The sequence below is a fragment of the Tetrahymena thermophila genome (assembly GCF_000189635.1).
Source record: "Tetrahymena thermophila SB210 genomic scaffold scf_8254731, whole genome shotgun sequence".
Lineage (NCBI taxonomy): Eukaryota > Ciliophora > Oligohymenophorea > Hymenostomatida > Tetrahymenidae > Tetrahymena > Tetrahymena thermophila.
Window position 1 is genome coordinate 106,042 of NW_002476495.1, and position 13,404 is coordinate 119,445.

General features: G+C 22.8%; 2 protein-coding genes across 2 annotated transcripts; both read left to right on the forward strand. All coding sequences in view use genetic code 6, as the record gives it.

The window, feature by feature from the left end:
- Nucleotides 1–1,730: 1,730 nt before the first annotated feature.
- Nucleotides 1,731–5,422, forward strand: TTHERM_00593010 (ABC transporter family protein; the record flags this gene model as incomplete). The annotated part of the gene is made up of 6 exons (XM_001011660.3): nt 1,731–1,899; nt 1,986–2,494; nt 2,667–3,408; nt 3,752–4,250; nt 4,304–4,857; nt 5,004–5,422. The coding sequence occupies 6 exons, from the start codon at nt 1,731–1,733 to the stop codon at nt 5,420–5,422; spliced, it is 2,892 nt and encodes a 963-aa protein (XP_001011660.3).
- Nucleotides 5,423–9,348: 3,926 nt separating this feature from the next.
- TTHERM_00593020 (ABC transporter family protein) lies at nt 9,349–13,207 on the forward strand (the record flags this gene model as incomplete). The annotated part of the gene is made up of 6 exons (XM_001011661.2): nt 9,349–9,712; nt 9,803–10,311; nt 10,429–11,170; nt 11,588–12,086; nt 12,141–12,694; nt 12,798–13,207. 6 exons carry the CDS (start codon nt 9,349–9,351, stop codon nt 13,205–13,207), a joined length of 3,078 nt encoding a protein of 1,025 aa, XP_001011661.2.
- Nucleotides 13,208–13,404: the final 197 nt, after the last annotated feature.

A 13,404-nucleotide genomic window follows, 5' to 3' on the forward strand; every position in this document is an offset into this window, starting at 1 on the left:
GAATTGAGTTATTATTTTTATTTTTTAAAAATGTTTTAAAAGCACAAATGTTAAGAAATTTGTTTAATATTATCATTTAACAGTTATAGAATTTGAGGAATAATATTTTACTGAATATTTTACATAAAAAGTGTTATATATTAAAGTGTGTAAGTGAATAAGAGTTACTTTTACAATTGAATCTGTTTATCTTAAAGCAGGTTTAAAAACTAAAAATATTTGCCTTAAATTTTTTAATATTTAAATTTAATAAGAAAAACAAACAAATTCAAATGTATCCTAGCAATTAAAAAACAAGTTAAAATCTGCATTAAAGTGCTAATAGTTATATAAAATGTCAAATTAGCAATCCTCCTGAAGATAAATAGCTTAGAAAAGATAATTTATCAGAAGAAATAATTAGCTTTTAAAACGTTAAAAATTAAGTAAGTTAAACCACCTTTAATACTATTGAAACAAATGCATGTTAAGCAACCGAAGTATTTGATAATCTTTAAGAAGGAAATTTTATATCTTAAAGAAATTAAGATGAAATAATTCTAAATTAAATAAAAGAAAGCCAATGCTTTTTAAAAAAAATTATTATGTTAGATTATTTGAAGATACTTTTGAAATGCTATAAATCAATTAAATTAGATAGAATTTTAGAGATAAAGCACATTCCCATTTTCTCATAAGAGAAATAACTAGAGCTTAAATATTAAACTCTACAAATTAAGTTTTTGTAGTTAATTAACAAACCAAAAGCCAACGAAAAAAATATCTCAAAATTTAAAATAATTTCGAGTATAATTTTTACTTTTAAGTATGAGATTGGGTTTTTGCTTATTACAAACGCCTTTTTTAATGGCTTTAAGATTCTCTTTTCATCTTTTTTAATTTTGTTTTTGGAGGCTATTTAAGAAAATAAAAGCGATTCACTAAAATTCTCTCTAGCTATCCTATTAACCATAATACAGTTCTCTGCGCTTATTTCATAACACAATATATAAAGATTCTTTTACAATTTCTTCCATGTTTTCAAGGCCACTTTAATGAAAATATTGTATCAAAAGATAACAACTCTTTCCGCTTTTTCTCTCAAATAAGCTAATGTAGGCAAATTAGTTAATCTAGTTTCAAATGATCTAAACACTTTAGATAATAAAGGATTGTGTATGATAAAAATAATCACAGCTTTTATTGATCTTACTGTGGTAGTTATTTTTTTGTACTAAAGGTAAAAAACTTAATTAAAATTAAAATAATACAATATTTTTATTTTTATCTCAAATTAAGAAATATATTCATAAAACATAAATTTAAGAGGAAATCCAATTAATATTTTATTTTCACTTTTCATTTTAATAAATTTTTTTTAATAAAAAAGATTAGGCTCTTATTCATTACTTGGCTTTTGTTTTATTCTTTTTTATCCAATTATTTAAAGCATTTTTGCAAAGTTGAACTAAAGATTCTTCTTTCTAAAGACCTAGTTAGTAGACTAAAGAATAAAACTTACTAATGAATTAATAGAAGGGATTAGGCTGATAAAAATGTATGCATGGGAGGAGGCATTTATAAAATTTGTGAAAATAATAAGAGAAAATGAATTAAGTAAAATATTAATTATTTAAATCATATACTCATTCTAATAATCTTTTACTTCTATTGTCGACTTGCTTGCCTGCTTGATATCTTTTTTGAGTACATATTATTTTGGAGATCCTTCAGTTTTAACAGTTCCAAAAATGATTTCTGTTATGAATTTATTCTCATTTATTAAATATGAACTAGTAACTTATATTAGCACTGGAATTACTGGCTTATTAGAGTTCAAAGTAATCATTGAAAGAATATTGGCTGTGCTAACCATTCAAGAGTAGTCTATTTCAAAAATACCTGATTTATCAAATGAATGTAACTTATTTTTCTAAACTATCAAATTTATAATATGTTTAAATAAATTTAATAAAAAAATTTTAAATATTTTAAAATTAAAATAGAACCATTAATCTTAAATAAATCATTGCCAAGAGGAAAAATAACTATGAAAGATTTCAGCGCTTATTGGAGTTTATAAACTCCCGTTTTAAAAAATATAAATCTTGATATTCAGAATGGAGACTTAGTGGCAATAATCGGAAGAATTGGAAGTGGAAAATCATCACTTCTGAGCTGTATTCTCTAAGAAATCCCTTATTTTAAGGGAAACTTTAGCTTCAATGGTAGTGTAGCCTATGTAGAGCAAGAGCCTTATATTTTCAGCAGTTCAATTAAAGAAAATATTATTTTTGGGTCTGAATATAATGAAGATCTCTATCAGTAAGTTCTGGAAGCATGTGGTCTTAACTCAGATATCTAATTATTTATAAACTAAGACTTGACTTAAATAGGAGAAAGAGGAAGTAATTTAAGTGGTGGACAGAAAGCTCGTATCTCATTAGCACGTGCTATTTATTCTTAATCTGACATAATTCTATTAGACGATCCTCTATCTGCTGTTGATTCTAAGGTTAAATCAATTAATTTATATAGAAAATATAATTAATTTTTTTTGGAAAATCATCATTGTTTTTTATTAAGTTAAATATATTTTAAATTAAATTTAATAAATAAATAAATTTATTTTCTTTCTTTCTTTCTTTCTTTCTTATTTATTTATAAATTTATTTTAACTTAATTAGGTAGCTAAACAAATAATTGAATAGGCTATTTTGAAAATGCTGAAAGGAAAAACAGTTCTGATGGTAACTCATCATCTTGACTTTGCTTAAAAAGCTGACAAAGTTTTGATAATGAAGGAAGGTCTAATTGTTAAGTAAGGAATTTATGAAGAGATAAAAGCTAATTTAGAAGAGATCAATAGTTGCTTATGCTCAAATGATTTAGAAACATCAACAGAATCTAATGAATAAATAAAACAAGTCATGTAAAAAAATAGATTATAAGATGGATCAAATTTTTAATAGGACTTCAAGAATTACTCAGAAAAAGAAAAAATTAGAGATAATATAATTTAAAATAATAAAATTTAGAATGTTTTTACAAAAGAATAAGATGAGAATATGACAGTAAACTTGAAAACTTATTAGAAGTATTTTGGATATTCTTCATTTAAATGGTTAATTATTTTAGTGGTCGCTTTGTTTATTTCATGTGAAATTGTTTATGTATTTTATACAAAAACGATCTCAAACTACACTGAAAACGAAGATGATCTGTTAGAAATACTTAATTATTTGGGTTATTTAACCTTAATATTCTTTGTTAATTATTTGAGTAAGTATTTGCTATTTACCTTGATTGTTAATAGCAGTAACAAAAATATTCACTAAAATATGATTAAATCATTAGTTAGAGCTGCTGTTTTATTTTTTGATGTAACACCCTCTGGTAGAATATTAAATAAACTCTCTTCTGATTTAGGTATTTATTTATTTATTTATTTATTTTTTTTATTTTGTTATTTAAAAATCCTCTAAACTAGCAAAAATTAACAGATTTTTCACTCCAAATAACTCCTCCTCTCCTTCAAATATTAATCAAAAATTCACTACAAAGTTTGATTTAGTTATAAAAACATTATCTATTAATGGCTGTTACCAAATAAAATTTAAATAATTTTAATCTAAAATAAATATCATTTAATTTTTATTTAAGCTAAACAATTTTCAAAAAGAAAAAAATATTTTTTTGTGTAGTGAGAAATAAGATTAATTTAATTTAAAATTTATTAAGTAATTAATATTTAAATTAACTTATTAAATAGGAGTAATAGATTAATTAATAACAAGAACTATGATCGGTTCTTTAGAAGTACTTTCTAGAATATCTGTAGTTATTATTACGATTTTGATAATAAATCCTTATTTTTTAATAGTTGTGTTTATTCAAACAATTTTAATTTGGCTTTTTGTTAATTTTTCTAAAAATCCGCTTTAGTAATCAAAGCAGCTAGATCTTAGACACCGCTCACCAATATACACGTGCTTTAACTAAACTATTTAAGGAGCCCTTCCAATCAGATCTTTCAAAAAGCAAAAAGTATTTGTAGAAAATTTCTCAGTTCTTCTACAAAAATCTTTAAAGGCAGCTCTTACTTTTAATTTCAACTAGAGAGCTTTTTCATTTTACATTCATTTGGCTACAACATTATTTTCTAATATAGCAATATATTTGATTATGCTAATAAACAAAGATTCAAGCTCTTTAGGATAAGCTATTTTGTTTTTTATAAATATTAGTGATGCTATGCAGTTTGGATTGAGGTTTGAGCTTTTTTAAAAATATTTTATAGTAAATAACTAAATTTTAAAAATAGGATGATGATAGATACAGATATATCAATGTCTAGTGCTTAAAGAGCTATGAATATGATAGACATTGCTTAAGAGCCTTATCTAAGATGTGAAAATGACAAAATTTTTATCTAAAATAAATAAGATGCTACTTAAATCGACAATTAAAACAAAATTTATAATTTTCCAGTGAAAGGAGATATCGAATTTTAGAATGTTAAAATGAAATATAGAAAAGATCTTAGCTATGTCTTAAATGGATTGTCTTTTAAAATTAATGCAGGAGAAAAAGTTGGATTTGTAGGTAGAACTGGAGCTGGAAAATCTTCAATAATATAAGCACTTTATAGGATGACAGAAATTGAAGAGAAACCTGATAAAATTGAAGAATAAGGATTTATCAAAATTGATGGATTTAATATAAAAGAGTTAGGAATACACACAATTAGATCAGGAATTAGCATTATTCCTTAAATGCCATTTGTTTTTTCAGGATCGATTCGCAGAAATTTAGACCCATTAGATGAATACACTGATGCAGAAATCAATTAAATTATAAAAGAAATTAATCTTTCAGGTAAAAAAAATCATTTAAATTTATTTTTTATTTTCAAAATAGAAAATTCTTTATATTATAAAATAAAATAACTACTATTTATAGCTGATAAACAAAAATATTTTAATTTAAAGTAATAAATTAATCCTTATAATTAAAATAAAAAGAGAAGATATCGAAACTCAAAGAAGGTTTACTTACAGACATGTCTAATGCTAATGATCTATTTAGTAGTGGAGAAAAGTAGTTGATATGTTTAGGAAGGGCTATTTTGAGAAAAAGTAAAGTGATCCTTTTAGACGAAGCAACTGCAAACTGTGATTAATAAACTGATAAATTAATCTAGCAAAAAGTTAGAGAAAGATTTAAAAACTCTACTGTGATTACAATCGCTCATAGATTGAATACTATTGCTGATTACAACAAAATTTTTGTCTTAGAAAATGGTACTGTTGCTGAATAAGGAAACCCTTACCATCTTCTCTAGCAGGAAAATAGCATTTTCAAGGAAATGGCTCTTTAAACTGGATAAAATAACTTTAAATAAATATTTTAGCTTGCTTAGCTTTGCTAAAAAAATGTATGAACTACTATAATATCTCGCAAAAAAATGAGGGTTTAAATCTTAAAATATTTAAAATAATATTTGATCAAATTTTAAAAAATCTTATCAAGAGGCCTTAATGTAAAGACTAAATTAACAAGGATTTACTGTATATTAAAGTTATCAAATATTTTATTGCTTTTTATATAGATTGATTGAATGATATTTTTTTTCACTTGTTTTAATTGTAAGAAATATTTAAAAAATCAAATTGATTTGCATACAAATACATAATAAATTTTAGCTCTAAATATAAAATAAATGATAATTTATTTACGATTTATTATTTCATTTCTAAAAAGATGTGTTTAGTAAATAAATTGTTTGATATAATTATTTTTAAATTTTCTCAAAGTTGGTTTTGATTTAATTGTGTGTGTATGAATAATCATTACTCAAGTTGCAGAACTTTTTAAAAAGCTTAATTAAATTAAAAAGGAATTTTCAAACAAAAAATGTAATTAAATTTGAATTTACTTTTCTAGTATCATTAAGATTTCTAATAAAATATGTTTCAAAGATTTTATCTAGTTAAGCTAATACTTTTTAATTTAAGATTCAAGTATAAAAGATATAAATTGATCAGTATCTTAAGTTAATTAAGTTAATTATACTTATAATATTTCTTACATATAATTAAAAAAATATTTTATCTTTTTGAGAATTTGAGAAACTTAATATTACTTTTACACATATTTAAAATTTTTAAATAATTTTTGAATAGTGCTTTTATATTGCTATTGCACTATTTACTTACTTTTTGAAGGAACATGAATATTCTTTCAATACTATTTTTTTAGGAAGTACATTAATCAAGATAACATTGAATTTTGAGAGGAAAATACAAATACTAAAATTTATCTAACCATGTATTTAATAACTTGCCTGAAACTTAATTAAATTAAGGATTTATTAGCAGAAATAAAAGAATTTATTATTCATCAGAAAATAAAATTGATTGATTAGATTTTTAATAGAGAAACTAATTATTTTCTGAAAAACTAAAATTAATCCAATACCTGTCATTGACTTTTAATATAATATATGAATTCCAAGGAATATTCTTTCAATACTATTTTTTTAGGAAGTACATTAACCAAGATAAAATAGAATATTGAGAGGAAGATACAAATACTACAATTTTTAGAACCATCTATTTAATAAACTTTCTAAAATTTAATTAAATTAAGAATTTATTAGCAGAAATAAAAGAATTTATTCATCAGAAAATAAAATTGATTGATTAGATTTTGTATAGAGAAACTAATTATTTTGTGAAAAACTAAAATTAATTGAATAATATTCTTTCAATACTATTTTTTTAGTAAGTACATCAACCAAGATAAAATTGAATTTTGAGAGGAAAATACAAATACTAAAATAAATCGTACCAAGATATTTAAATAACTGAAATTTAATTAAATTAAAGAATTGTTAGCAAAAACAAATCTATTAATTACAAAATGAAATTGATTAAATTTTTTGATAAAGAAGCAAGCTAATTAATTTTTTCTGAAAAACTGTTATTTTTCCATTTTTCAATCCAATATATGTAACAATAAGAAAGATTATTATTTGCTTTTTCTTTTGATTTTTTGAAGTTTTATATATTTAATTGAGTTACTAGAAAAAAAAAATTTTTTTAAATCAAAAATTTATATTGAAAAAATTGGATTCCCTTACTGAGTTTCCTTAAAAAAAAAAAATTGTTAATATATATCTAAATATTAATTTAGAAAATCATATGTTGAAAACAAAAAAAATTTTTTTTTCAAAAGATAGATAGATGTTTTAAAAAATAAATAATATGAAAGAATAGATTTCTCTTAAAATTACTATTTATATGAATTTGGTGATAATGTTGAAAAAAACTACTTATATGTTTTATTTTTTCTTTCAATTATTTATAATATTTGTCTATCAAGCTGCTTACTTATTATAAAAAGTAATTGATTGACTGTATTATTTGATATTCTTTTGTTTGAGGAAAAAGTACTTATGAGTTAGAGGATAAAATTAAAATTAATTGTGATTAATTTTTTGAATGGGTTTTCACTCAAAATAAAAAATTGATAGGAGGTTTAAAATGATATAAAGAATGCAACATCTCAGTCAAATATTATAGTGTTAGTTAATTTTTTTTACTTTTAATGAATGTTGTATTAATAATTATAGAGTGAATATACATAATAAGCTATTTGGAATAAAGTAACAAAAAATTGAATTTACATTTATTCACAAAAAAGAAATCAAATTAATATTATGATACTTTTGATAATACCACAAATACAAGTAAATTTAAATGGGTAAATAATTTTAGCCAATCATCATAAAAAAACTGAGTTATTATTTTTATATTTGTAAAATGTTTTAAAAGTACATATGCCTAGAAATTAAATTTGTTCCAGCATATCATTTAAATAGTTAAAGCATTTAAGTAAGCATATTTTCCTATATTTTCCTGAGTGTTTAGCATAAATAGCCTTTTATATTAAAATGTGTAAGCGAATAAGTGTTATTTCACAATTGAATCTTTTTATCCTAAAGCAAGTTTAAAAACTAAAAATATTTACCTTAAATTTTTTAATATTTAAATTTAATAAGAAAAACAAACAAATTCAAATGAATCCTAGCAATTAAAAAACAAGTTAGAATCTGCATTAAAGTGCTACCATTTATAAAAAATATCAAATTAACGATCCTCCTGAAGATAAATAGCTTAGAAAAGATGTTTTTCCAGAATAAATAATTAGCTTTCAAAACATTAAATATTAAACAAGTTAAACCACCTTTAATACTATTGAAACAAATGCATGTTAAGCAACTAAAGTTTTTGATAATATTTAAGAAGGAAATCTTATATCTTAAAGAAATTAAGATGAAATAATTCTAAATTAAACAAAAGAAAGCCAGTGCTTTTTAAATAAGATTCTTATGTTAGATTATTTGAAGATACTTTTGAAATGCTATAAATCAATTAAATTAGATAGAATTTTAGAGATAAAGCACATTCCCACTTTCTCATAAGAGTAAAAACTTGAGCTTAAATATTAATCTCTACAAATTAAATTTTTGTAGTTAATTAACAAACCAAAAGCTAACGAGAAAAATATCTCGAAATTTAAAATAATTTCGAGTATAATTTTTACTTTTAAGTATGAGTTAGGGTTTTTGCTTATTACAAACGCCTTTTTTAATGGTTTTAAGATTCTATTTTCATCTTGTTTAATTTCATTTTTAGAGGCTATTTAAGAAAATAAAAGCAATTCAATAAAATTCTCTCTAGCCCTTCTATTAACCATCATTCAGTTATGTGCGCTTATTTTACAACACAATATATAAAGATTCTTTTACAATTTCTTCCATGTTTTCAAGGCCACTTTAATGAAAATATTGTATCAAAAGATAACTACTCTTTCTGCTTTTTCTCTGAAATAAGCTAATGTAGGCAAATTGATTAATCTAGTTTCAAATGATCTAAATACTTTAGATAATAAAGGATTGTGTATGATAAAAGTAATCACAGTTTTTATCGATCTTACTGTGATAGTTATTTTTTTGTACTAAAGGTAATAAATTATTTATTAAATTGCAGAAATAATTTTTATTGTTTATCTCAAATTAAGAAATATATTTATAAAACATAAATTTAAGAGGAAATCCAATTAATATTTTATTTTCACTTTTCATTTTAATAACAGTTTTTTAGTAAAACTATTTGAAAATTTTTATAATATAATAGATTAGGCTTCTATTCATTACTTGGTTTTTGCTTTATCCTTTTTTATCCAATTATTTAAAGCATTTTTGCAAAGTTGAACTAAAGATTCTTCTTTCTGAAGACTTAATTAGTAGACTAAAGAATAAAACTTACTAATGAGTTAATAGAAGGGATTAGGTTGATAAAAATGTATGCATGGGAAGAGGCCTTTATAAAATTTGTGCGAATAGTAAGAGAAAATGAAATAAGTAAAATATTAATTATTCAAATCATATACTCATTCCAATAAACTTTTGCTTATATTGTTGATTTGCTTGCCTGCTTGATATCATTTTTGAGTACATATTATTTTGGAGATCCTTCAGTTTTAACAGTTCCATAAATGATTTCTGTTATGAATCTATTCTCTTTTGTTAAATTTGATCTCGCAACTTATATTAGCAGTGGAATTACTGGCTTATTAGAGTTCAAAGTAATTATTGAAAGAATATTTGCTGTGCTAACCATACAAGAGTAGTCTATTTCAAAAATACCTGATATTTCAACTGAATGTAACTTATCTTTTTCTAAACAAATAAATTTATAATATGTTTAAATTAATTTAATAAAAATTAAAAAAAAATATTTTAAAACTAAATTAGAACCATTAATCTTAGATAAATCATTGCCAAGAGGAAAAATATCTATGAAAGATTTCAGCGCTTATTGGAATTTATAAACTCCTGTTTTAAAAAATATAAATCTTGATATTCAAAATGGAGACTTAGTGGCAATAATCGGAAGGATTGGAAGTGGAAAATCATCGCTTCTGAGCTGTATTCTCTAAGAAATCCCTTATTTTAAGGGAAACTTTAGCTTCAATGGCAAGTTAGCCTACGTAGAGCAAGAACCTTATATTTTCAGCAGTTCAATTAAAGAAAATATTATTTTTGGGTCTGAATATGATGAAGATCTCTATCAGTAAGTTTTGGAAGCTTGTGGTCTTAACTAGGATATCTAATTATTTATAAACTAAGACTTGACTTAAATAGGAGAAAGAGGAAGCAATTTAAGTGGTGGACAGAAAGCTCGTATCTCATTAGCACGTGCTATTTATTCTTAATCAGACATATTTCTATTAGATGATCCTCTATCTGCTGTTGATTCTAAGGTTAAATCAATTAAATTTTATAAAAAATATCTATTTTTTTTGGAAAATAATTATTTTTTATGAAGATAAATTTATTTTCCTTCTTATTTACATAAAAAATTATTTTAATTTAATTAGGTAGCTAAGTAAATAATTGAATAGGCTATTTTGAAAATGCTGAAAGGAAAAACAGTTCTGATGGTAACTCATCATCTTGACTTTGCTTAAAAAGCTGACAAGGTTTTGATAATAAAGGAAGGTCTAATAGTTGAGTAAGGAACTTATGAAGAGATATAAGCTAATTCAGAAGAGATTAATAGTTGCTTATGCTCAAATGATTTAGAAACATCAACAGAATCTAATTAATAAATAAAACAAATAATGCAAGAAAATAGATAATAAGAAGAATAAAATTGTTAATAAGACTTTAAAAATGACTAAGAAAAAGAAAAAATTAGAAATAATATAATTTAAAATAATAAAATTTAGAATGTTTTTACAAAAGAATAAGATGAGAATATGACAGTAAACTTGAAAACTTATTAGAAGTATTTTGGATATTCTTCATTTAAATGGTTAATTATTTTAGCGCTCGCTTTATTTATTTCATGCGATATTGTTTATGTGATTTATACAAAAACAATATCAAACTACAATGAAAACGAAGATGATTTATTGGAAATGCTTTACTATTTGGGTTATTTAACCTTAATATTCTTTGCTAATTATTTGAGTAAATTATTACTGTTTACCTTGATTGTTAATAGCAGCAACAAAAATATTCACTAAAATATGATTAAATCATTAGTTAGAGCTGCTGTTTTATTTTTTGATGTAACTCCCTCTGGTAGAACATTAAATAAATTTTCTTCTGATTTAGGTATATTTTTTATTATTATTGTTATTTAAACATTAAAATTAAAAAAATATTTTATTTAATTTTAATTTCTGTTTAAATATTGAAGTTTCTCAATAATTACAATTAAAAAAAAATTTTTTTTTATGTCACCCTCTATTTAGAGTATTTTAAATTTAGTAAATGGAATTTACTTTTTCATAATCAACAAAAATTAACAAATTTTTCCTTCAAATCAACACATCCTATATTATTTAAACAATTCTAATCTTAATTTTTACATAATATAAAAATTTTCAAAAGAAATAAAGAAAAATGCCATCATTTTTATGAAAAAATTTTCAAAACAAAAAAATTTTTTTTTTAGTTTTATAAAGAGAAGAAATTTAATTAATTAATTTAACATTTTTTAACTAATAATTAAATTTACTTATTAAATAGGAGTAATAGATTAATTAATAACAAGAACAATGATCAGTTCTTTAGAAATATTTTCTAGAATATCTGTAGTTATATTTACGATTTTGATGATAAATCCTTATTTTTTAATAGTTGTGTTTATTTAAACGATTTTAATTTGGCTTTTTGTTAATTTTTCTAAAAATCCACTTTAGTAATCAAAGTAGCTAGATCTTACACACCGCTCACCTATATTCACGTGCTTTAACTAAACTATTTAAGGAGCCCTTCCAATCAGATCTTTCAAAAAGCAAAAAATATTTGTAGAAAATTTCTCAGTTCTTCTACACAATTATTTAAAGGCAGCTCTTACTTTTAATTTCAACTAAAGAGCTTTTTCGTTTTATATTCATTTGGCTACAGTATTATTTTCTAATATAGGAATATTTATGATTATGCTAATAAACAAAGATTCAAGCTCTTTAGGATAAGCTATATTGTTTTTTATAGGTATTAGTGATGCTATGCAGATTGGATTGAGGTTTGAGTTTTTTTAAAAATAAATTTTAAGTAAATATCTAAATTTTAAAAATAGGATGATGATAGATACTGATATATCAATGTCTAGTGCTTAAAGAGCTATGAATATGATAGACATTGTTTAAGAGCCTGATCTGAGATGTGAAAATGACAAAATTTTTATCTAAAATAAATAAGATACTACATAAACAGACAATTAAAAAATAATTTATAATTTTCCAGTGAAAGGAGATATCGAATTTTAGAATGTTAAAATGAAATATAGAAAAGAGCTTAGCTATGTCTTAAATGGGTTGTCTTTTAAAATTAATGCAGGAGAAAAAGTTGGATTTGTAGGTAGAACTGGAGCTGGAAAATCTTCAATAATATAAGCACTATATAGGATGACTGAAATTGAAGAAAAACATGATAAAATTGAAGAATAAGGATTTATCAAAATTGATGGGTTTAATCTAAAAGAGTTAGGAATACACACAATTAGATCAGGAATTAGTATTATTCCTCAAACGCCATTTGTGTTTGCTGGATCAATTCGCAGAAATTTAGACCCATTAGATGAATACACTGATGCAGAAATCAATTAAATTTTAAAAGAAATTAATCTTTCAGGTAAAAAAAATTCATCTAAATAAAATAACTACTATTTATAGCTGATAAACAAAAATATTTTAATTTAAAGTAATAAATTTATCCTTATAACTAAAATAAAAAGAGAAGATATAGAAACTCAAAGAAGGTTTACTTACAGACATGTCTAATGCTAATGAACTATTTAGTAGTGGAGAAAAGTAATTGATATGTTTAGGAAGGGCTATTTTGAGGTAAAGCAAAGTGATCCTTTTAGACGAAGCAACTGCAAACTGTGATTAACAAACTGATAAATTAATCTAGCAAAAAATTAGAGAAAGATTTAAAAACTCCACTGTGATTACAATAGCTCATAGATTGAATACTATTGCTGATTACGACAAAATTTTTGTCTTAGAAAATGGTACTGTTGCTGAATAAGGAAATCCTTACGATCTTCTCTAGCAGGAAAAAAGTATTTTCAAGGAAATGGCTCTTTAAACTGGATAAAATAACTTTAAATAAATATTTTAGCTTAGCTAAAAAAATGCATGAACTACTATAATATCTGGCAAAAAAAAGAGGGTTTAAATCCTAAAATATTAAAAATTTATATAAAATATTTGAAAAACTAAATTAAGTAAAAAATACTTTTAATATATCTTTGAATTTTACCTGAAATTGATTTTAAATGTTTCTTGATAACAAATCTTACTTTATAAACAAAACAAAAAAAATTAATAACCTAATTT